Source organism: Mustela nigripes, chromosome 5 (assembly GCF_022355385.1).
Source record: "Mustela nigripes isolate SB6536 chromosome 5, MUSNIG.SB6536, whole genome shotgun sequence".
NCBI lineage: Eukaryota > Metazoa > Chordata > Mammalia > Carnivora > Mustelidae > Mustela > Mustela nigripes.
Genome location: NC_081561.1, coordinates 104,069,390 through 104,091,710, shown reverse-complemented (window position 1 = coordinate 104,091,710; position 22,321 = coordinate 104,069,390). Strand labels below are relative to the sequence as shown.

Below are 22,321 nucleotides of genomic sequence, written 5' to 3'. Positions count from 1 at the left end.
TACACACACATATCCAAGGAAAGGACCCATAAATATTCTCAGGTCATTGTTTACTTAGTTATGGTTTTAGATACCCTCAAGCTTAATCACAACTCTTGTGATAAATAAGGAAGTCACATTGGACAAATAAAAACTGATACTTACTGAGTGCTTCTTATGTGCCTGAGGTTGTTCCAAGGGCTTATATTAATTTAATTCCTTCAGACCTGTAAGGCAGGTACTGTTACTATTCCCATTTCAGAGATGAGGAAACTGAGGTACAGAGTATTTAAATAACCTGCCCAACTTCTAGAGGTAATAAGCAGTGTGATTCAGGAAAGGCTCGAGCTCTTATCTATACATTACATCAGTTTATATTTTCTGTGAAGCAGTTCTTGAGATGGTGTTGAAGTGTGAGAAGTATATTAGGGGTAATGCCTGTGACACATTAACGAGAAGGGAGGATTAGGCAGGAAAAAAGCTTTCAGAGCATAATGAACATCTGGGAAGCAGAATTGGGCAGAGAGCACCTTGGACTGTAATATATATCTGACGGAGTCTCAGCCAACCTAATATGGAGCTCTAGAGCCCAAAGTGCTTGTTAGATGAGTTCACCTTGAATATAAATGCCCTGGCCCCAGCATTCCTGCTGTGCTCCGTCATTGACTGGGGACCCCCTGGGAAGAGTGTGGCTGTGGATGGAATGCTGCCTCTCTCGGATCTTAAACCACTGTGGTAGAGGCAGCTGTCTAGCTGCACTCTTAGGCAAGGGCAGTCCAAGCAGCCTCTTTGCTTGGCTACCCAGCACCACACTGCCATTGCCCAGAAATAAGTACCAACCACATTGCCTCCATCAGAGTGGCAGCAGTGTTTAAGTCAAATGCGTGTGAGCCTGCGGATGAATACTTGCACTGCTTTCAGGGGCGCTAACTTGTAAAACACTTGGGAGGTTTAGTTAGGATTCTCATAACCTACTGTATGGCATTTGTAGCCCAGAGAAACTAGTTCTCAAGGAGTCATGCTCAGAAATGTTCAGAGCAGCATTGTTTCTAGTAGTGAAAAATGGAAAGTATTTTAAATGTCCATCAACAGGAGAATAGATAAATTGTGTCATGTATATAACATACAGTATTGTACAGCACATTAAAATGGACTGAACTAGTGCTTCATATGTCTACGTGAATATATTTAAAAATTACAGGATTGGGGGGAAAAATTGCAAAAGATGACAGTTCAATCCACTTACCCTGAGCTGTTAATAATTAAGATGTCATTTCATAAGACTCAGATACCATTCAACACCCATCAGATGTATATACAGTTATTCATGTGTATAAAACTTGAGAATAAAGTCAGGTTTGCTTTTGGGTAGCATACATTTGTAGTAAAATTATAACATGTGCAGAAATATTAAGTCAAATTTAAGAGGATGGTTACCTGAAGGAAGTGGAATCGAGGAGGGGTGGAAGGAGTTTCAAGTGATATATGGCCCTGTTTTTGGTCTGAAATAAATATGACATAATGTTAGCATTTCACAAAATTGTGTAGGGAGCACATGGATGTTAGCTAATATTATTCTCTCGTGCTTTTCTCTATGATTAAATTAGTCTTTCAAAGTATAAATAGGTATTTAGTAGTGAAACAACAGGTGCATATCTAAAAGTTATTCATTTGCAGGCATCCTATTTATAGATCCCAAAATAAAATAATATATTCCAGGAAGTTCTATACCATTTCTCTGAAATCCTTTGTTAAAAGGTTTTATGAGGTAAAGTAGACTTGAGAAAGAACCAAGCCAGGGGTATCACAATCCCAGAATTTAGGATATACTACAAAACTAGAGTGACCAAAACAGTATGGTACTCACACCAATACAGACACATAAATCAGTGAAACAGAATAGGGAGCCCAGAAATGAATGCACACACATATGGTCAGTTGTTTGTGACAAAGGAGGCAAGAATATGCAATGGAGGAAGACAGTCTTTTTACTCAACGGTGTTGGGAAAACTGGACCACTTTCTTATACCATACCCAGAAATTAACTCAAAATGGCTTAAAAATCTGGCATCTGGGTGGCTCAGTTGGTTAAGCATCTGACTTCAGCTCAAATCATGATTTCAGTGTCCTGGGATCAAGCCCCTTTGTCAGGCTCCGGACTCTGTGCTCAATAAGGAGTGTGCTTTTCTCTCTCCCTGTACCCCAGCTCATGTGCCCATGCTGTTTCTTTCCTTCTCTCTATTAAACTCTTGAAAAAATGGATTGAAGACCTAAATGTGAAATTTGATACCATGAAACTCCTAAAAGAAAACATAGGCTATAATTTCTTGGACATTGGCCTTTTTAACAGCTTATTTATGGATATGTCTCCTGAGGTAAGGGAAACAAAAGAAAAACAAACTATTGGACTACACCAAAATTAAAAAACACAAACACAAACTTTTCTACAGCAGAGGAAACCATCAACTAAGCAAAATGGCAACCTACTGAATGGGAGGAAATACTTGCAAATGATGTACTTGAGAAGGGGTTAATGTCCAAAATACAGAAAGAACTTATACAACTCAACACCAAAAAGAAAACAATTCTATTAGAAAATGAGCAGAGACCTGAATAGACTTTTTTCCTAAGAAGACGTACAGATGGCCAACATATACGCAGAAAGGTGTCCAACATCACTCATTATCAGGGAAATGAGAATCAAAACTGCAGGGAGGTATCACCTCACACCTGTCAGGATGGTTCCTACCAAAAAGACAGGAAATAGTGAGAGCAAAATGATTGGATTTTTATTTTCTTACTTTCACAAATCAGATTGGTAACAGAGTCAGATTTTTTCAAAAACTGAATATTTTACATACTAGTAGGTGGCCTGGGTTGTTAATTTGACCTCTGTTGAGTATATTTTTCCAATTCTTTTTATAGATTTAGAATTGCCAAAGAAGTTCTCAGAAGAGTAGTGGAAAGACTGAGAATGTGAGTTAAGAGATTAGGTTAATAAGTGAAAAGGCAGAGCTTAAATCCAGGTAGTTAGTTTCTAAGCTCATTGGGTTATTCAATTCATTTTAAGTGTTCTTTTCAATAAGTATTATTTTAGGCCCAGAAATTACTTGTCTTGGCTTATATTTCTCAGTGATATTAGAATAAAATTAGTAGTTTACAAATCGTAAATTTACTTCCACATACCCAGTAAACTACCTAAAATTATCCTTCTAACACAAAGATAGCTTTGTTAATCAGATTTTGGAAATCTGTCAGTTTGTCAGAGACAGAGTTGCATTCTTGAAAATTTAGACTGAACTATAAGTGTACTTGTTAATTCAAGAAAGTATCACCGTCATTTAAAAATGGTTTAATGTAAAAAGAAGTTAAAACTATTTTAGCATGAGGTTATATTTTGTTCCTAAGAATTGTTTAAAATTAGGGATTCTACAATAGAATTCTAATTTTGCTGTTAGATTGAATCAGTTCAACCACTTATTAAGGTATTTTATTTTATTTTTTTTAAGATTTTATTTATTTATTTGACAGAGAGAGATCACAAGTAGATGGAGAGGCAGGTAGAGAGAGAGAGAGAGGGAAGCAGGCTCCCTGCTGAGCAGAGAGCCCGATGCGGGACTCGATCCCAGGACCCTGAGATCATGACCTGAGCCGAAGGCAGCGGCTTAACCCACTGAGCCACCCAGGTGCCCTTATTAAGGTATTTTAAAGAGAAAAAAGCATTGACAGGGCAGGTAAATGTACCCATACAGATGCCAGTAGAAATAGTTTTAAACCAGTTTGGGTTTAAAAGACCCTCAGTGCCACTGGAGCATAAGATGGCTTAGTTATTAAGGCCCCCAGGGAAGAAAAGAGCTTATTAATAAAACAGGGAACATGATATTTTGGTATTTTTATTGGTATTAGGCAATAATACTCCTATAAGAAATACCACTAATATAGAATTATAAATAGAATAAATTTAGAACACATTATTGGTAAGTGGGCTGTAGTTATGGAAGATGGTTCATGTTCAAACTTTGACATTACCCCAGATGATTGTGCCAAAGAGGCCAGACTTGTCATTTACATTGGATTTGTGCCCCCAGCTATTTCTAAATGTACAGTTCTCCGATTTGTATTGAATATTATGTGTAGGTTTCTGTTATTCAGTGGCACAAGAATGTATATCGTCTTTCAGTGTTTTTATTTTGAGTAGTTATACATGCAGTCTTTCATTTTTTACTTTGATTTTAAGGTTTCATTATAGAATAATGTGTTGTGTGTGTTTTTTTTTTTTTTAACAAAGCTGGATCTGAATGAATAGTATCTCTTTCCAAACTAATACCCTAGAACTCTGTAAATAATTAGTGTTAACAGTATTTTTGGAATGCCTCTTTGAAGATTATCTTTAGAACCTATAGCAAATCTTTTAAATATCACAATGATAACAATTTAAGAAAAATTCTTTGAGGCTGATATTGATTTTTGGGAATAGTCAGAATGAGGGTATTGATCCAAGTCCGTATGTGGATCTAGTTCTTATTTCGCAAAGTATTTGTTCAAATCCACTACCTACAAGATAGAACTTGAAAACAGTGGAACTGGTTATAATAGATTTACTAGATTTTTAGTGGACTTTACTATCTACTGTCATCCTAAGCACCAAGTACTTGACTTCTCTCTCTTTTTCTTAGGGCCAGTACTCACTGGTGTATCTGTTCCTGTGATCATGAGTGTTATGCAACATTTCTGGGCATTGCTTATTGCTAAATGGTGTCTGAGGATCTTTCTAGTTTGAAAATCTTATGCCTCTAATCACCTGCAGCAAAATAGCATACAGTTCTTTTTCTGCTCAAAACTTGATCCCTAGTGTTTTGTGGAAGTCTTTTAGACTTTTAGAAATAAACAGTTTGATTTAGATGAAATTGAAAAGGAGATATAGCCAGATTTTGTGATTCAAACTACAGAAGTAAAGGACACAATTGAGGTTGGGAATAAGGTATTTACCAAAACTTGCATTTGAGACCTTTGATTCTCTATGTTAAATCTGCAGATGGAGTTTTTAAAAACATTTTCTAAATTTCTGTGCGTGCATTCTGGCCAAAAGAAATGATGCAGGCTAGAAGTGGAAGGTCACAGTACAGTGGTTCGCAGAAGCGCAGATCGGTCCTTTAGAGCCAAAACCGTCCTGAGCATTTCAGCCTATGTGGGTGCTGCCCTCGAACTGGAGAGACCGGGATGCAACCTGCCCCTTCCTGTGTCCCCAGCTCTCCACACTCCACCTTTGCAGTCCATCACGTAACCTCTAGACATAATTCTTAGAAAATCTTGTTCCATGTCATCGTTATTACTGGTTTCCTCTTAAAGTAGAAACTGTTACAATGTAAAAGTAACATGCCCTTTGTCTAGTTCGATATACTCCTTCACATACTTGATGCTTTTCCATACTTCAAGCTTTACGTTTCATGTCCACTAAACCAAACTCCCAACACTCCCGTCCCCCTCACACCTTTCCACTGTCTTGGTAATAAAAGGCTCTCTTTTGTCCTCACTTCCTCACTGGATGATCCCTTTCCGTTCTTGCTTCAAGGCAACATGGCTCCCATGTAAGACTCCCACTTTTCATGTGGTGCTTTCAAACAGTGATGCTTATTGGTCCACACAACATTTTAGGGTTGGGAGATGAGATCAGTGTCTTCTCTCCTCTGTCCCTGTCAGACTACCAACCCTCTGTCCTTACGTAACCCTCCTCCCTCACATGCTTCTTTGAGGTTTATGTCAAGTAGGTTATCATCTCTCTCGCTTCTCCCAAGACTCCTAACTACTCTTAAAAGTCTTGTTCTTAGCCCCGTTTAACTTTCATGTCAATGACCTTTCTTATATATTGGCCTTTTTTATTCTTAAGATTTTCATTTCTAATGGCCTTTAGTGCCACATCACTTGAGATGCACTCTCATGGCCGTTGTCATGGGCCTTATCTTTCCCTGCAGCTGTTCAAACTCTAAAATACTAAAGTCATCCATCTTAATATCCCCGACAGCTTCCTCTCCTTACATATCTCTGTGGCTGCTCAAATGCGGCCTACCCAAAGCTGAACTCATGATCTTCCTTATCAAACCTGCTTCTTCTCCTGAGATTTCCTTTTTTTTTTTTTTTAATATAAGCCGTCCTTTACCAAGTTGCCCAAGCTATAAATTTGGAATTCTCGATTTCTTTTCCCTCACCATCTGCTTCTCTTCACTTGATACTGTTAATTCTGTGTCATAAATGTTTCTCAAATCCATCTACTTGTCCCTGCCCTTATTCTCATTTCCAAGTGCAGGGCTGGGTCTCTGCAACAGCCTCCTAAGTAAGCTTCCTGCTTTAGTCCTGCCCCTCTGATATCCATTCTTCACCCTGATCACACCATGAGTCTGAAGTGGAAATTATCATGTCACACTCCAATTTAACGTCCACTCTTAGGGTCAAGTATAAACCCCTAATCCTGGTTAGAGGCCCTGCATAATCTGGCCCTGTTTACCTCTTTAGCCTTAAGTCTTATCTCTTTCTCTATAAACACTGTGATTCAATCATATTTAGTTTACTTCAGCTCTTCAATATGACACTGATTTATTTAACTCTGGGCCTTTGGGTATGCTCTCTCTGCCTCCCAAATTCTTCCTCTTTCTCTTAACTTGGCAAGTTCCTACTAATCCTTCAGGCTCTAGCTTCCTCTAGAAAGCCTCTCCTAAGCCCCTTAATTCTAGATGGGAGCCCCTGCTCTGCATTTTGGTGCCTTAAATTTCCTCTATTATAGCTCTTATGAAACTGCATTGTAATCTCCCATTTACTGTATCCTCCACAAGGTTATAAACTCTGTGAGGGGCAAGAATGTATCAATAGCACTTCAAGTAATTCCTGACTCCTGGTTGGCACTCGGTATGTTATTTGATAGATGAATAAATAAGGGAAGGAAGGATAAGGTTTGGTTTTGAGAATAGCAGAGATAAGGTTAGACAGTATCTCATCACATAGTACCTGTTTAAAATGCCATGACAATTTTTTTTTTTTTTTTTTTTTTTTTTTTTTTTTTTTTTAGCGTGTAAGTGATTGCAGTGGGAAAGAAAATAAAAGCAAGAGGAGACTAATCAGGAGATTGTAGTACTGTTGCAATCCTATGGTCCAAAGAGCCGGAACTTGAATTGAGGCACTTAGAACAGAAAGCATAAAAATTACTATTAGAGAAAGGAGAAGGCATAACAGATGTTGACCACTGGGATGCGAGGTGGAAGGCAAAATAGAAAATGCCCTTAGTGCTTTTGGCATTGGTGGTACCAATGATAGAAATAGGGAAAGTTTGGGTAGTAAGTTTTGTAAGGAAAAGTTTAGAATTTTTAGGAGCTTTATATATACATATTAAAATCATAAAGGAAAAAGTGTACTGATTTTGGAGGCAAGAAGTAACTTTTAAAATGCTTTTCAATAAAATACACTAAGTGGAGGGGCACCTGGGTGGCTCAGTGGGTAAAAGCCTCTGCTTTCAGCTCAGGTCATGATCCCAGGGTCCTGGGGTTGAGCCCCACATTGGGCTCTCTGCTCAGCAGGGAGCCTGCCTCCCTCCTCTCTCTCTCTCTGCCTGCCTCTCTGTCTACTTGTGAGCTCTCTCTGTCAAATAAATAAATAATATCTTAAAAAAAAATACTAAGCGGAAATTGTAGTTATAAATGCAGCTTTGCAATTTGTTGAATTTTAAGGAACTCACAGTCTCACAAACTGCTATTTTTGGGGGGGAAGCAGTTGACACCTAAACAAAATGACTCAGTTTTGCTTGTGATTCTTGGTTGGCCTTGACATAAAAGAGTTGCAATTTTCTTTGATGCCATGGAAAATTTTACAGAAATCCATTACAGAGTAAGAATGGTTGACAATATATGAAAATGTTATCTTAAACATTTATTTCTCATTTAAAGAAAAAAAGACCCATAATATAACATTTCACCAAGTCTTTTTTAACTGTCATTTGACAAGAGAGAATTGGAGCTTCTTTGAAAGATCAGCAACAGAGATAAAGATTTAGAAGTCCTTTGTCTAAAGATGACTCATGATTCGCTAAGAACTGGTGAACTTGGTAAGGGGAAAACTGTAGAGGGAAAAGAACGAAAGAATGGATGATTACTGTTGAATCTTTGTAATCTCCACTCTCACGGAGAATAATTAAGAAGTCTCGGCAAAGTATGATAGAAGGGGTGACAAAAGAAATGAGAGGAATATCTAAATGTGATGCAGTGATACAGATGTAAAGATAGCAGGAAGTGGAGCTGCAGTGCATTACCGTGAACCAACAAGGAAGTGAACAATTTTCTGTTCTAAATTCTTACCTACAAGGAAGAATTACACTTGGATGGTTCTTGGCCAGAGGGAACCTCAGTAAACTTCAAATTACTTATCCTAGAGTTCTAGAATATTCATATTCTGAAACTCAGCCCCCAGTACTGATCTTCTGAAGTCCCTCAAACTAGCATCCTCCATGTTCTCCAGCACAAACTTTGAGACCTCTGTGATTTTACTCCCCACCCAACTCTTTTCCTCATTGAGATCCTAGCCAAGGGCCCAGCTGAAGCCTCCTCTAATTCATGCTGTCTTCCCTAAATCCAATAATGGTCTCTTTTGTACTCCTGATTTTCCTTTTAACCTGAACCTTTAAATTTTTGCTTATATCCTTTGTCTTCACAGTGAGACTGGAAGCGTTTAAAATACCAGATCCATGGGTCCTAGTGCTGCTTAATTCTTTGAGCACCCTCAGATCTCAATTACATTATTAAAAATGAATAATTGTAATAAATTATCTTTGAGTACCCATCAGAGTTAAAGTAACTCAGATCTTCAGTACCGTATAGTGCCATATATACAGTTACTCCTCAAAGAATGACACTGTATCTCTTGGGGAAACTCAAAATGTGCTTGGCTGACCTGGATACAGTGAATTCTTAAAAGTTCATAATCAAAGAAAGACTCATTGTTTTCACCAATATCTGTTTTATATGCTTTCTATAATGACAATGCCTAGTATATTGAATACATACAAATGCTATCTTGCTAGTTTTGTAAAATTATAACTCCTTTATTTTATCACTGCCTTCCTTTTATTTGTAAATATACTATTCGCTTCATTGACTTATCATGACCTTGGTGCTCTGTGGAAGTCAGTATAGATAGTATTTAAAACCATGGGCCCTGCGGTTCAGTCCAGGCCCTACCACGTATTGGCAGTAATGCACTCAGCTATGGCCCTGAATCTCTCTGAGCTTCAGTTTCTTCATCTGTAAAAGGGGTAATAACTACCTTCCTCTTCGGGTTGATGAAAGAATTTAAATGACATAATCTGTGCAGCGAGCAGAGCACAGTGCCTGGCCCTCACTAGTGCTAGATGGGTCAGCTATGATCAATCACAATAACAAGGTTTTCTGTGATTTAACAATGCCACAAGAGAAAATTTGCAGTTTTCACAGGTTAATTTTATGGGCGGTATTTCTGTTAACTTTTAAAACCATTTTACCCACTGTTTTATGTGATATTTTGATCATAAAATAGTAGTTTCTTTTCATAGTTATGTAGAATTGAATTGGCTAAGTTCCTTGTGTTCCACTACTTATAATTTCATAGCGACAAGGTTGGTTCAACGGGGAACAAAATATCTCCCGCATGGTTTTCTTTTATTATATGATGCAGGATGCTATATTACAAAATGAATCTTTATCTAAATCTTTAAGAGTCAAATCAGAGTTAACTACCAGGTAGAGAAAAGTCATAAAATTAAAACAGACACACAATATTCTCCAGGGGATAATTCTAAAATAAACATTTGTAAATGTTGAAGTATCCTGCGTAGGATTTTATTCCCTATGGATGGTTACTCCTAGATTTTACTTAGAAAACATTATAAACTTGTAGCCTGACCACATTGTGTCCTAAACACTGAAGGCAAACCATATTGTGGTTTGCCTTCATTTTAACCACAGAGAAACTGTATAAAGTCCAAAACCTCAGGACCCGAGTAAGTAGTGGGTCCAGGAATAGAACTGAGAAGGCTCTGATTCGTCTTCACATATTGAAACCACAAGGTTCTGCTGCTTCTGAACATAATGACAGATCATCTGGTGCTGCTAGACATGGGTACCTGACCCATGAGGAGCAAGCTGTATGAGGACTCTGTCTACAAGCGTGCAGCCTTTACTTTCTGTGTGGAAAGCAGAGGAGGAGGGAAGGAGCCATCACAAGCACCAGATGGTTGTCAACTGATACTCGAGTTTGGGGGTAACCAGTTGCTAACACAAAGTGTGCTGCTTTGCTGAGGTTGTAAAAGGAAAGTAGTGATTTCTAACCAGAGAAATGCTTTTACCAGTTCTTAAAAACATTTTAGTAATTTCTAATAAAGCTACCTGAAGAGTTCACTAGAATGGCATCATACACATAAGGAGCATTGAAACGTGATGTTCCTTTCAAGATTTGATCCCACTCCTACCTTTTCCTTTTAAATTTTTGCTCCCTTTACCTTTAGTTGATTTCCAGAGCCCTGAAATGGTTGTTCTGAAGGATTTGTTCTGCTCTACTGTTGCTATTTGGGGAAAAGTTTTCCCGGTCTCCTCCCTCTGTCAGGCTTATTCCTCTTTACTATTTTATATGGACAAAAGTTCCTTGTTATTATATTTTACTGTTTTAATTTATCATAGACTTTTTGCGGGATTATTTTCTTTTTTTGTGTGAAATACACCTTTGGAAAGTTGCCTTAGTTGAAGTCCTTTGATTTCTATTTATCTGAAGATGTCTTTGTTTCAACCCTACTTTTAAAAAATGCTTTATTTTCATTTTTTCTTTTTCAAAGTATAGTTGAATCACAACCTTACACTTGAAGAGTAGCTTTGGTAAACATACGATTTTAAGATGACAGTTATTTTCCTCTAGGTCTTTGAAGATCCCCACTGACCATTGCTTCTACTGTTGTTATTAAGTAAAAAATATTTCATGATTATAGGGTACTCACGTGTCAGTCTTCACACACTGAGAACTTACATTTATCACTTAATTCTGATAAACATATGACAGTATGCCATTGTTATTCTCATTTCACTAAGTATTTAAGAGATTTAAAAACTATAGTAATTAAAACAGGGACTTTTTTTTTCTGGATAAAGAGATCAGCACACTAATCATTACCACTGAGCTATTTTTACGAGGCAGTTTCAACACGCTCTGCCTGTTTTCTCCTATGTAAGATAACAGTACTACTGCCTGTGCCATGGGGTGGTTGTAAAGAATAAGCAAGTGTATACAGACACATGTGTATTATTGAAAAGTGAAAGAATATTTGTTGCCACTAGCAATAGTAGAATAAAAGAGGAAAAGCACAGAAACCAAACCTAGTATGTAACAGAATATAGTATCTGGTCACAGGTGATGAGAGGAAATGATGGACTCGTGCTGGAATAGTTGCATGAATTTTCTTTTTTCTTAAATTTCTATTCCCTAGGTGGCGCCTGGGTGGCTCAGTGGGTTAAGCCACTGCCTTCGGCTCAGGTCATGATCTCAGAGTCCTGGGATCGAGCCCCACATTGGGCTCTCTGCTCAGCAGGGAGCCTGCTTCCTCCTCTCTCTCTGCCTGCCTCTCTGACTGCTTGTGATCTCTCTCTGTCAGATAAATAAATAAAATCTTTAAAAAAAAAATTTCTATTCCCTAGACTTCTGGGATGTCATACTTCTCTGTGCCTTCTTCTAAACATGGAATCATTTCTTCTTTCTCCTTGGTGACATCCTCGGCACTTAAGCATCTGTGTTTCCTACTACTCTGTCCTTGGCTACTGTACATAGGTGTGTGTGCATCCGAATAGAATCTCAATCATGTTCACAGTTTTAATTACCAACTATATATACTGACTCATAAATATATAAAACAGAAATTCTGATTATCTTTTTTGTAAAAAATGAAATCAAAACAATACCAGATGTAGAGATTATTTCCTAAATCGATAATATCACTAGAAGGAATTTTTTGTTAATATTTAAATAAATGTTTGTGGAGAAGACCACAATAAGCATAATATCAAGGACAGCAACTATAAATAAAAAGTGAAAGCTCTGACTATATAAAAATTTAGAATTTCTTTTGTAAAAACAAATAAGAATACTGTACATGATTAATGGTGCAGTATACTAGAGTAGGGAAACCATATGCATGTGTAGGAGACAAGGGAAAGAGGGAAAAATTTAAAAGGATTGGGAAACATTAGGAGTAACCATTGGGTGTAATGGAAGTGGATGCTGACCCGGAACAAATAAGAGGAATCCCACATCGAGCAGCAGTGAGAGTCTAGCTCAGGCAGAGACCATAAATCTGTAATGGCTATATGGCTTTCTCCAGCAATGCTTAGAATCTTGGCTTATCAGTAATGTTCATTTCTTTTGCCTTGGTTAGGTTATGTGGGTGGATGACCATACATATGAAGAGTCAGACAAGTAAGCTGTTCATATCAGAAATAAAAATCTGCCCAATATATTTCAAAGCTCAGCACCCTGCAGTGTTTGGCCATTGCTGTAGAATAAAAACCAGAATCCTAGGCTTGAATTTTAAGGTTTCCAATATAAAAATCTAACCTTTTCTTTCAGTATACCCTTACATGTATCTCCACATGATAGCCAATTAGGACTTCTTGCTGGTTTTTTGGGGGTTTGTTTTTGTTTTGTTTTTAGGTTTCCTATTTTATTTTTTTCCTTGCTGTTTTTTGAAAAATGTATTCTTTCTCAGTTTTCACCTCAATTATGTTGCTTCTGGTATTTACCTGGCTTGTAAAAACCTACATCTCTATTTTTGAAATCATAGCTATTCCTTAAAATTCAGTTCATTTATTACATGATCTGTGACCCCAGTCAGAAATGATACCTATTCTCTCAACATCTACAATTCCTTGTTTATACAACTTTTACATTACTTTTCATTTATTTTAAAATATTTTTGTTTCTACTAAATTTTAAATTCTTTGATGGTAGGGACCATATTTTTGTCATTTTATTTCACAGAGCCAACACAGTGCTTTTCCTGTAGTAAGTGTACAGTGAATATTTGCTGAACAGACATTGTGTAACATACTTATACTAAGTAACAAGATAGGACCTTTAAAAGAAAATGTTTGTTTCTCCAAGTAACAAACTGAGGGTTTTAGAGAGAAGTGGGATGGCGTATGGGTTGGCCTGGTGGTGGGTATTAAGGAGGGCACGGGTTGTGTGGAGCACTGGGTGTTATACGTAAACAATGAATCATGGAACACTACATCAAAAACTAATGATATACTGTATGGTGACTGACATAACATAATAAAAATAAAATAAATAAAATGTTTTAGTCTTTTCTGTAGGCTAATTTTAAAGGTTTATTTTTGTATGCTATTTCATGAACTTCTTCTCATGCGAATGGTTTTTTTGTCTTATAGGTATGGAATGAATTGCCTTATTCAGTTTGAAGATTTTGCCAATATAAATGCCTTTCGTCTCCTGAAGAAATATCAAAACCAGTACTGCACGTTCAATGATGATATTCAAGGTAAGCTGGATAGGAAAGGAAGTGAAGATACAAGACAGAAGGGCCCATGTGCTCCCATTAAGTTAAAGAATAGGTATAATGGGAACAGTTGAATAAACTGGAATGGTGGGAGATTGGAAACTATGAGTGAGGTATTCTAATGTAGTATTTCCACGAAGGACTAGATCTGAGTGATGGGAAGCACCAACGTGGAACTTTGGAGGAGGACAGCCCAAGTGAAAAAAGGTGAATGCTATTGGAAATGAGGTGGTTAAAGAAAAGCTTAAATGTAAGACGAGGATGATGTTTCTCTATTCAGAGAGTTTGTGTTGTGTACAAACACTTGTTTGTGAAAAGACCCTATGTACTAAAATATACTTTACAGATATAATTTTAAAAATTCACTGTGCTTAAAATCTGTTGTGTGACATAGCTAGATAAATATGATGTGTTTAATGCAATAAGCCTCTGTACCTTTTGGGGCGTGCTAAAGTAATTGGTCGAATCTTTCTTTTTCCCAGATCCTTTGTGATCTTAATCACATTGTTACTTTAGTGCCATTTTCATGACAAAGATGCTTTACATTCTTTCAACTTTGTTTTCTCCCCGTGTTATTAAATTTCTTTTTGAGTATTTATTCATAAGAAGTGAATATTTGGAGGATTTCAGAAGGGAAGTAAGGAGTCTAATTTTCCAGAGCTATGGCCCTAACTTGAAGATACAGGTATTATAGCGTGCCTTCCATGCTGCAAACATAGATTTTGTAGACCAGTGTCTGAGTCACTTACAGTTCATTTTGGAGTAGTCTCTCAAATCCTCACATTAGGGGCATCTGGCTGGGTCAGCAGGTATAGAGCATGCGACTTGATCTCAGAGTTTTAAGTTCAAGTCCTATGTTGGGTGTAGAAATTACTTAAAAATAATATCTTAAAAATTTTTAAATAAATAGCCACATCAACTATTGAACAAACTGTCCTTTCTTTAATATTCTTATCTTTTGATTTTGTGGCTCCCACAGAAATGTCCATATAGACGTTAAAGACCAATATTACATACTTTTGAATGATTATGCTGAATTAGTAAGCATCAGAGTTCAGTTTAAGAAAAAGAATGTTAAATCCAAATCATCAAACAGAATGAGCATTTGGGAACTAGGGTCAGAGCTCCTATTAACTAGGACAAAGAATTTAGAGGTCAAGGCCTGGGCTGCATCTGAATTAAAGTCAGGAGTACAGGAAATCTGAGGCAGATGCTAAGCCAAGTCCAAGAACACTACAAGAGAAGTTGCCCTGGAGGACCCATGGCAGAATGCTCCCCGCTCCACCCAATGGGTCACCACAGTGGAGGCATTAAATAATTTAAGATTTCACCCCAGCTAACCTGTCCTAAAGCACAATCTGCATATTACCTATTTACACATAGAATTTAAGAGTTACTGCCTTAGCCAACAAAAAGACAAATTTGCGAAAAATGGGCCCAATCTCTGACTAGAGAAAACTTTTGGCAAGTTAGTGGGATTCTGATTAGAAATGACCAGACCATTTTGTGCATTTCTCCATACCAAAATAGTGTCCCTAGTGACACTTTTCCCCCATATGTTTCCATTTTACCTTTTTAACCTTATGTTTTTACCATTTTGCCCACAATGTAATACTTTCCCCATTGTGGGCATAGAAATTGCTTTTTGGGGCCAAGGAAAATAATTATGTAGCTATTACTGCTTTACCATGTAAATAAATGTTTCACACTGAACCCTTGGGAGAACTTTTTTTTTTTCTTTTTTGAACATTTATGTTATTTAAAGATAGCTTATGAAAAGTATTTGATTTTAAAAATACTTAAAATTCTACATTACTGATCTAAAATAATTTTAAACGATAGAGATTTTGGTCTTGGGTAGAGATTTGGACTTTAATGCATTCTAACTATAAATTATATTTAACTGGGAAAATGTGCTGGTTAAATCTATTAAGAAATTGGACACTACGGGGCTTCTGAATGGCTCAGTCATTAAGTGTCTGCCTTCAGCTCAGGTCATGATCCCAGGATCCTGGGAGGGAGTCCCACATTGGGCTCCCTGCTCAGCAAGAAGCCTGTTTCTCTTTCTCTTGCTCCCCCTGCTTGTGTTCCCTACTTTGCTATGTCTCTGTCAAATAAACAAAATCTTAAAAAGAAAAAAAAATAGGAAATAAATTGAATATTTAATAATATATTCAGGAGACTATCAGTATTTAGCCAGTTCAGATGAAAATAATGTCTCATCGTTTGGTCATTTAAAGTCAATTATAGGGACGCTTAGGTGGCTCAGCTGGTTAAGCAGCTGCCTTCGGCTCAGGTCATGATCCCAGCATCCTGGGATCGAGTCCCACATCGGGCTCCTTGCTTGGCAGGGAGCCTGCTTCTCCCTCTGCCTCAGCCTGCCATTCTGTCTGCCTGTGCTCACTCTCTCTCCCTCTCTCTCTCTGATAAATAAATAAATAAATAAATAAAGTCTTATAAATAAATAAATAAATAAAATCAATTATAAAGAGTGTTGTTCTCATAATGACCTCTCTGGAATGGTTGTTTTCTACCATGACATTGTAAATATTTTATGTAGAAGTTTTAGCCATAATAAACTAGTTTGATTGTTAGGATTTTTTTTAAAATAAGGTAAATACTGCCCAATCTTATACTAAATGCTTTGGTCATTGAAAAGATAAAAATCAGACATGGTAAGAACAGACTTTGCACAAAAGGAGACCACTGGCCAGAAAACCTGCTTCAAAGTTCAATGCCGTTAAGTTCTAAAAAGCTTATGAAATGGCAAATGAGAAACTGATTTTCTCTATCAAAATGTCCAAAATTTTTATTATAATCCCAGTGTTAGTGATGCTGTAAGAAGATATGCACTCTTATATACTGATGGAAATATAAAGTGGTGCAACTCTTGGGGAGGCAGGGTATATCAAAAACCTTAAAGGGGCGCCTGGGTGGCTCAGTGGGTTAAGCCACTGCCTTCGGCTCAGGTCATGATCTCAGGGTCCTGGGATCGAGTCCCGCATCAGGCTCTCTGCTCAGCAGGGAGCCTGCTTCCCTCTCTCTCTCTGCCTGCCTCTCTGACTACTTGTGATTTCTCTCTGTCAAATAAATAAATAAAATCTTTAAGAAAAAAAAAATCAAAAACCTTAAAACATACAGTTCTTTGAGCCAGCAGTTTTCTTTTTAGAAATTTATCCTGAGCAGATAAAGGTGTGTAAAGCAAATGTGCAAGGGCATTTATTTGTTTATTTTAAATATGCATTTACTTTTTAAATTGAGATAACTAACATATCACGTTGTATTGGTTTTAGGTGTCCAGCATAATGAGTTATATATGTATATAGTGCAAAATGATTACCATAGTAAGTTAACATCCATCATCACCACATATGGTTACAGGTTTTTTTTCTTGTGATGAGAACTTTTAAAATGGGCTGTTGGCAACTTTGAAATGTACAATATGATGTTGTTAACTGTAGTCACCATGCTGTGCATTACATCTGCAGGACTTACTTAGAAGTTTGTACCTTTTGACAACCTTCATGCTGTTTTTCCACCCTCCCCACTCCTACCCCCAACCTCAGGCAATCACCATTCTCTTCTCCTTATCTGTGAATTGTTTTTGTTTGCTTGTTTTAGAGTCCACATATAAGTGAGCTCCTATAGTAGTTCTCTTTCTCCATCTGACTTACTTCATTTAGCATAATGATCTCAAGATTCATTCCTCTTGTCACAAATATGAGGATTTCCTTCTTTTCTTACGGCTGAATAATACTCCATTGGGTGTGTGCGTGTCTCTATTTGTTTCACATTTTCTTTATGCGTTCATCCATCGATGGACATCCACATTGTTTCCATGTCTTGGCAATTGTAAATAATACTTCACTGAACATGAGGGTCCGATATCTTCCAGATAGTGATTTCATTTCCTTTAGATGAATACCCAGAAGAGAAATTGCTGGTTCATATGGTAGTTTTATTTTTAATTTTTGAAGAATCTCCATAGTTTTTTTCATAGTGGCCGCAGCAGTTTACTTTTCTGCTAGCAGAACATGTGGGTTCCCTTTCTCCACATCCTTGCCAACTCTTGTTACTTCTTGTCTTTGGTAATAGCCGTTCTAGGACACAAGGTGATATCTCATGTGGTTTTGATCTGCATTTCCCTGATGCTGAGTGATGTTGAGTACCTTTTCATTTACCTGTTTGCTATTTATGTATCTTCTTTGGAGAAATGTCTGTTTAGATAAGGATATTTATTTTTATTAATTTTAAAATTTATTAATTTTATTATTGCTAACATTATTTATTTATTATTAACATTATTACTGAATGTTATTTTTTCAATTAATTATACTCTGATCATAAATGATCTTTTTTAATGTATATATATTCTTGAGATTCAAAACAAATATTTTAAAAGAATGATATACTTAATAAAATCGACACAAGTGTTTTACTTTAAATTATTATAATAAAAAGACATTTCGACATTTAGAAGACAAAGACATTTAGAAGGTACTTGTCTCATTGTAGAAAACACAGGCTTTAAGCACTATAAGTAACTTCTCAAACTCATTGCCAGAATTAAAATTTCACATCACAAAAATGTTAATACCAAATATTAACATACTTAGGTTGAACAATAAATAAAACCCTAATTTTTTTTTAAGCCAAAAATCATGAACTAATGAAGGAACAATAGGAAGTTAACGTTCATTTCAAAAGGAAAGGCACATCCAAACAAAACAGTAAAGCTGGTTTGTAAAAGGCAGCATTATATTCTTACTGTTGTTGATCAGTCGAATGCAGTAAACTAGTCTGGAAGAGCCTAAACTGTGGCAGTAATAGTTGTAAAGCAGGGCTGATACGAAGCCCCCCCCCCTTTAATGGAGTGTTTTGTTCCTGGTGTAGATGGCTCCCAGAAGTGTGCACTAAATGTACAACTACAGAAGTGTCCCAAGCTTCTGCATTCTGACACACAGGTTTCACTTTGTGCAGTCGTGGGTCATCTGGAAGCCCTCAGGCCTTGGCTATCTCTTGGAGGTGGCTCATACTGGGTAATGCTGCTCTCCACACCACAGGGAACAGTCAAAGGCTGAGCATGGTCCCACTCAGGATTAGGAGGTATGCCTCTAAGAAACGATGCCTGCCCTGTGTGTTTTGCTCCCAAGCTGGAAGAGAACCTGCTCCCTTGGGCCCCCATGGCCACCATCCACATGATGCCTAGGCTAGTCTTTAGCAAGAGAAGATAAGACCCGGAGATGCCAGAGCAAACTGCATGATCACCATCGACAAAGTCATCAGTATGGTGAGCTCCGACACCCCACAAAAGTGGGAAACAGCTGAAGACCTACATATGGATGCCAGGAAAATGATAACCAAGAAGTCACAAATAGGCTCAATTTAAGACAGGGTCTCCTTGGTAACCACGTGGCCTTGGGAAGAGATGAGCACTCTGGCCAGGGAGCAGCCCAGCTCCATGGAGACATCCAACAGCTCCGTGACTGTTAACATTAAAATAATGGAAGCAGAGATTCCTGAGATCTGAATTTTTTTATGCCCTTTGCTTTCTTTACACAGCTTTAGATAATATGGTGCTATGAGGTAAGTCTGTATGAGAATTTTATAGTAGAAAAGCAGCATGCACAGCCGGCTCCAAGTAAGGACAACATTCCAGTGGTAACTGTGTTCTGTACCAAGTGGTGCAGTGCTGGGTTGTTGCATCTCTGGGCTTGTACAGGGGTTGTTCTGGCAGTCCATCACATGCGAACACCCACAGCATATTCCTTTTCTCATTTTGTGAGATTTTGCTTGGACTTGGCCTCTTCCCCCACCCTCAGAACTGCCTCAGAATTGACCCCTTCTTTGACCGATGTATTGTCATCAAAAGTGTGTTCTTCCATATCTCAGAACAATATGCTGCCTTTCTCCCGTCTTCAAAGAACATCATCAAGCATGGATCAACTTCTGTTTTGATGTTGTGTATTTTCCACTTCTCTGATTGCCTCTTTTTTTGGTAAAGAGCCACAGTCTTTTAGCAAAGAAACCCAGAAGAACCAGACAGGGGCAAACGTTGCTCTATCCCTTTCCAGGTGGCAGGTGACAGGGCTGCCTCCCAGAGCAGGGAAAGAGGATTGTGTTGGATTGGAGCAGGGCCCTGGCCACCCATTGCCCTCTCTGGAATGCAGTCTCTACTGTAATGTTATTTTATTTATTTTTAAATATTTTATTTATTTAACAGAGAGAGATCACAAGTAGGAAGAGAGGCAGGCAGAGAGAGAGGGGGAAGCAGGCTCCCTGCTGAGCAGAGAGCCCAATGTGGGACTCGATCCCAGGACCCCGAGATCATGACCTGAGCTGAAGGCAGAGGCTTAACCCTCTGAACCACCCAGGCGCCCCAAAGAGAATTTTTTTTTAAGATTTTATTTGTTTATTTATTTGTCAGAGAGAGAGAGAGAGAGAAAGCACAAGCAGGCATGTAATGTTATTTTTAATAGCAAAAAAAAATAGCAAAATACATACAGAAAGTGTGTTAAAACAGTAGGCATGACATGAGATTTTTTTTACAAATTAAAATTTTCTTAAGTTTGCATTATCAAATATAGAGAGCAGTTGTAAGAATATTCATCAGAATGTTGAAAATGTTTTGACTTAGGCAGTAGGATTATAGGTGATCTTTTTAGTCTTTGTCCATCAGGATTTTAGTGGTTTAATGCATTTGTTACAATGTACTTATGGATAAATTTTTCAAGTGTAAAAAGACAGCACTTTTTACGGAGTTGTTGAGCTGTAACACAAAGATACCTAAAATATAATCTTTTCATTACTTAATCCCCAAAACCTATTGTTTCTATTAGTGTTCTTTTCAAAGTGGTACTGTTACTAGTTTATGTTGTAATTTGGTATTTGCTGTCATCTCTTAGAAGAGATGTTGTTCATGTCACCACTTAATTATGTGAAAGAATATTAGATATAACTGTATCATACAAGATAAGTTATACAGAAAAAAACAGTATTCTGATGACACTCTTTCCTCTTATTTGTAGACTCTAAGTTAATACTTAGTTGATGTAACATTATTATTCCAAAGCACTGTATTTTGTATGTAGACACCATAATTACATTCCCCTGCATTTCTGTTATGATGTCTTTATACTAGAAGACAAAAATCTATTTGGACTATTTTCTTTCTTTTTTTTTTTTGGATTATTTTCTTATATTAGAATTTATTTTGTCATATTTATTTTAAAAAAGAGGCACAAGAGTTATAATGTAGGACTATTTTGTCACAATCTTCTTACTAAAGAATTTAATTGAGCAGAATTTTTAAAACATTACTTTGCTTTCCTAATAGTGAAGCCAGACCAATTAAGAAAAGCTCATTAGAATTAGTAGATAGCTTCTTTTCTTGTGTCTTCAGCCTCTTTTTCTCTGCTGCCGTCTTCCCATTATCCTATATCATGCTTAAATTGCTTTAATTCTGGAAATAATTCCCTTGACCCTAAATTCTTTCCTCCAACAGTCCTTGTCATTCTTCTCATAAAAACATAAAAATAAAATATTTTTTGTTGGCCCATTTCCCCTCCCACTCCCATCTCCTTCTCATTCATTCTTTTATCTACGCTCTTCCAAGGGCTACTCCACACCTGCTATTTCTGTTCTTCTTTTATTTATTCCTCAGCACACTGCCCTCCAGCTTCGGCTCTAGCATATTGAATTAAAATAGCTCTCTGAAAGGTCACCAGGAGGGAATCACCAGACCCAGTAGTTATTTGCCATTTTCTTTCTTGATTGACCTTTCTCTGTTTATCACTACTTCTTCCCTTTGGTTCCATGGTACCATACTTTTCTTGCTTCTCCTACCTCTTTGACCATTTTTTACTTAGCCATCTTCCCCTATATTACATTCTTCTGCTTATTCCTTAAATGTTTTTCTTCATTTGGGTTCTCTCCTTTAGCCACTCACCGAATAGTGTTATCAACCCACATGACCTAAATACAACTACAGGTTTTTAAATTCCAGATATGTATCTCTTTATCTCTGACCGGGATTTCTAGGCTGAGTTCCAGACATGTATATCTAGCTACCTTCTTGGCACTGCCCCCTGAGCAGCACATAGACAGAAGGGACAGAGCTCATAAGTTCAAAAATTGAACTCCTGTTTTCCTTGCAAACTTTTTCTAGTCATCCAAACAAGAAAATGTATAATAATTCTTGACTTTTTCCTCACCCAATCTATACATTTAATCACTAAGACCTGTTGATTTTTATCTCTTAAATATTTCCTCCCTCTTAACTTGCTTCCCTCTTGGATTGTTGCAATATCCTCTCAGTAATTGCAATGACTTCCTAACTTACCTACATACCACCAGCCTCCAACTCTCAAACCTACTCCCCACACTGTTCTTTGAATTTAGAATCTTTCAGCAGCCAGCTGTTACCTGTAATAAATTATAATTATTTAATTTTATAATTATAAAGCTTATAGTTTTAGTTTTATTTATGTATATACTTTTATGTATATAAAAATATATATATATATTGGGACGCCTGGGTGGCTCAGTTGGTTAAGCAGCTGCCTTCGGCTCAGGTCATGATCCCAGCGTCCTGGGATCGAGTCCCACATTGGGCTCCTTGCTCTGCAGGGAGCCTGCTTCTCCCTCTGCCTCTGCCTGCCAATCTGTCTGCCTGTGCTTGCTCTCTCCCTCTCTCTGACAAATAAATTTTTTAAAAATCTAAAAAAATATATATATATATTATATATATATAATATATATATATTATATATA

General features: G+C 37.2%; 1 protein-coding gene across 1 annotated transcript in view; it reads left to right on the top strand.

Moving 5' to 3' along the window:
* Positions 1 to 22,321, top strand: part of ME1 (malic enzyme 1) — a 191,151-nt gene that overhangs the window by 123,009 nt on the left and 45,821 nt on the right. Inside the window, exon 7 of the mRNA XM_059400996.1 lies at positions 13,422 to 13,531. Within this exon, the coding sequence (XP_059256979.1) occupies positions 13,422 to 13,531 (110 nt within the window). The remainder of the gene's footprint in view (positions 1 to 13,421; positions 13,532 to 22,321) is intronic.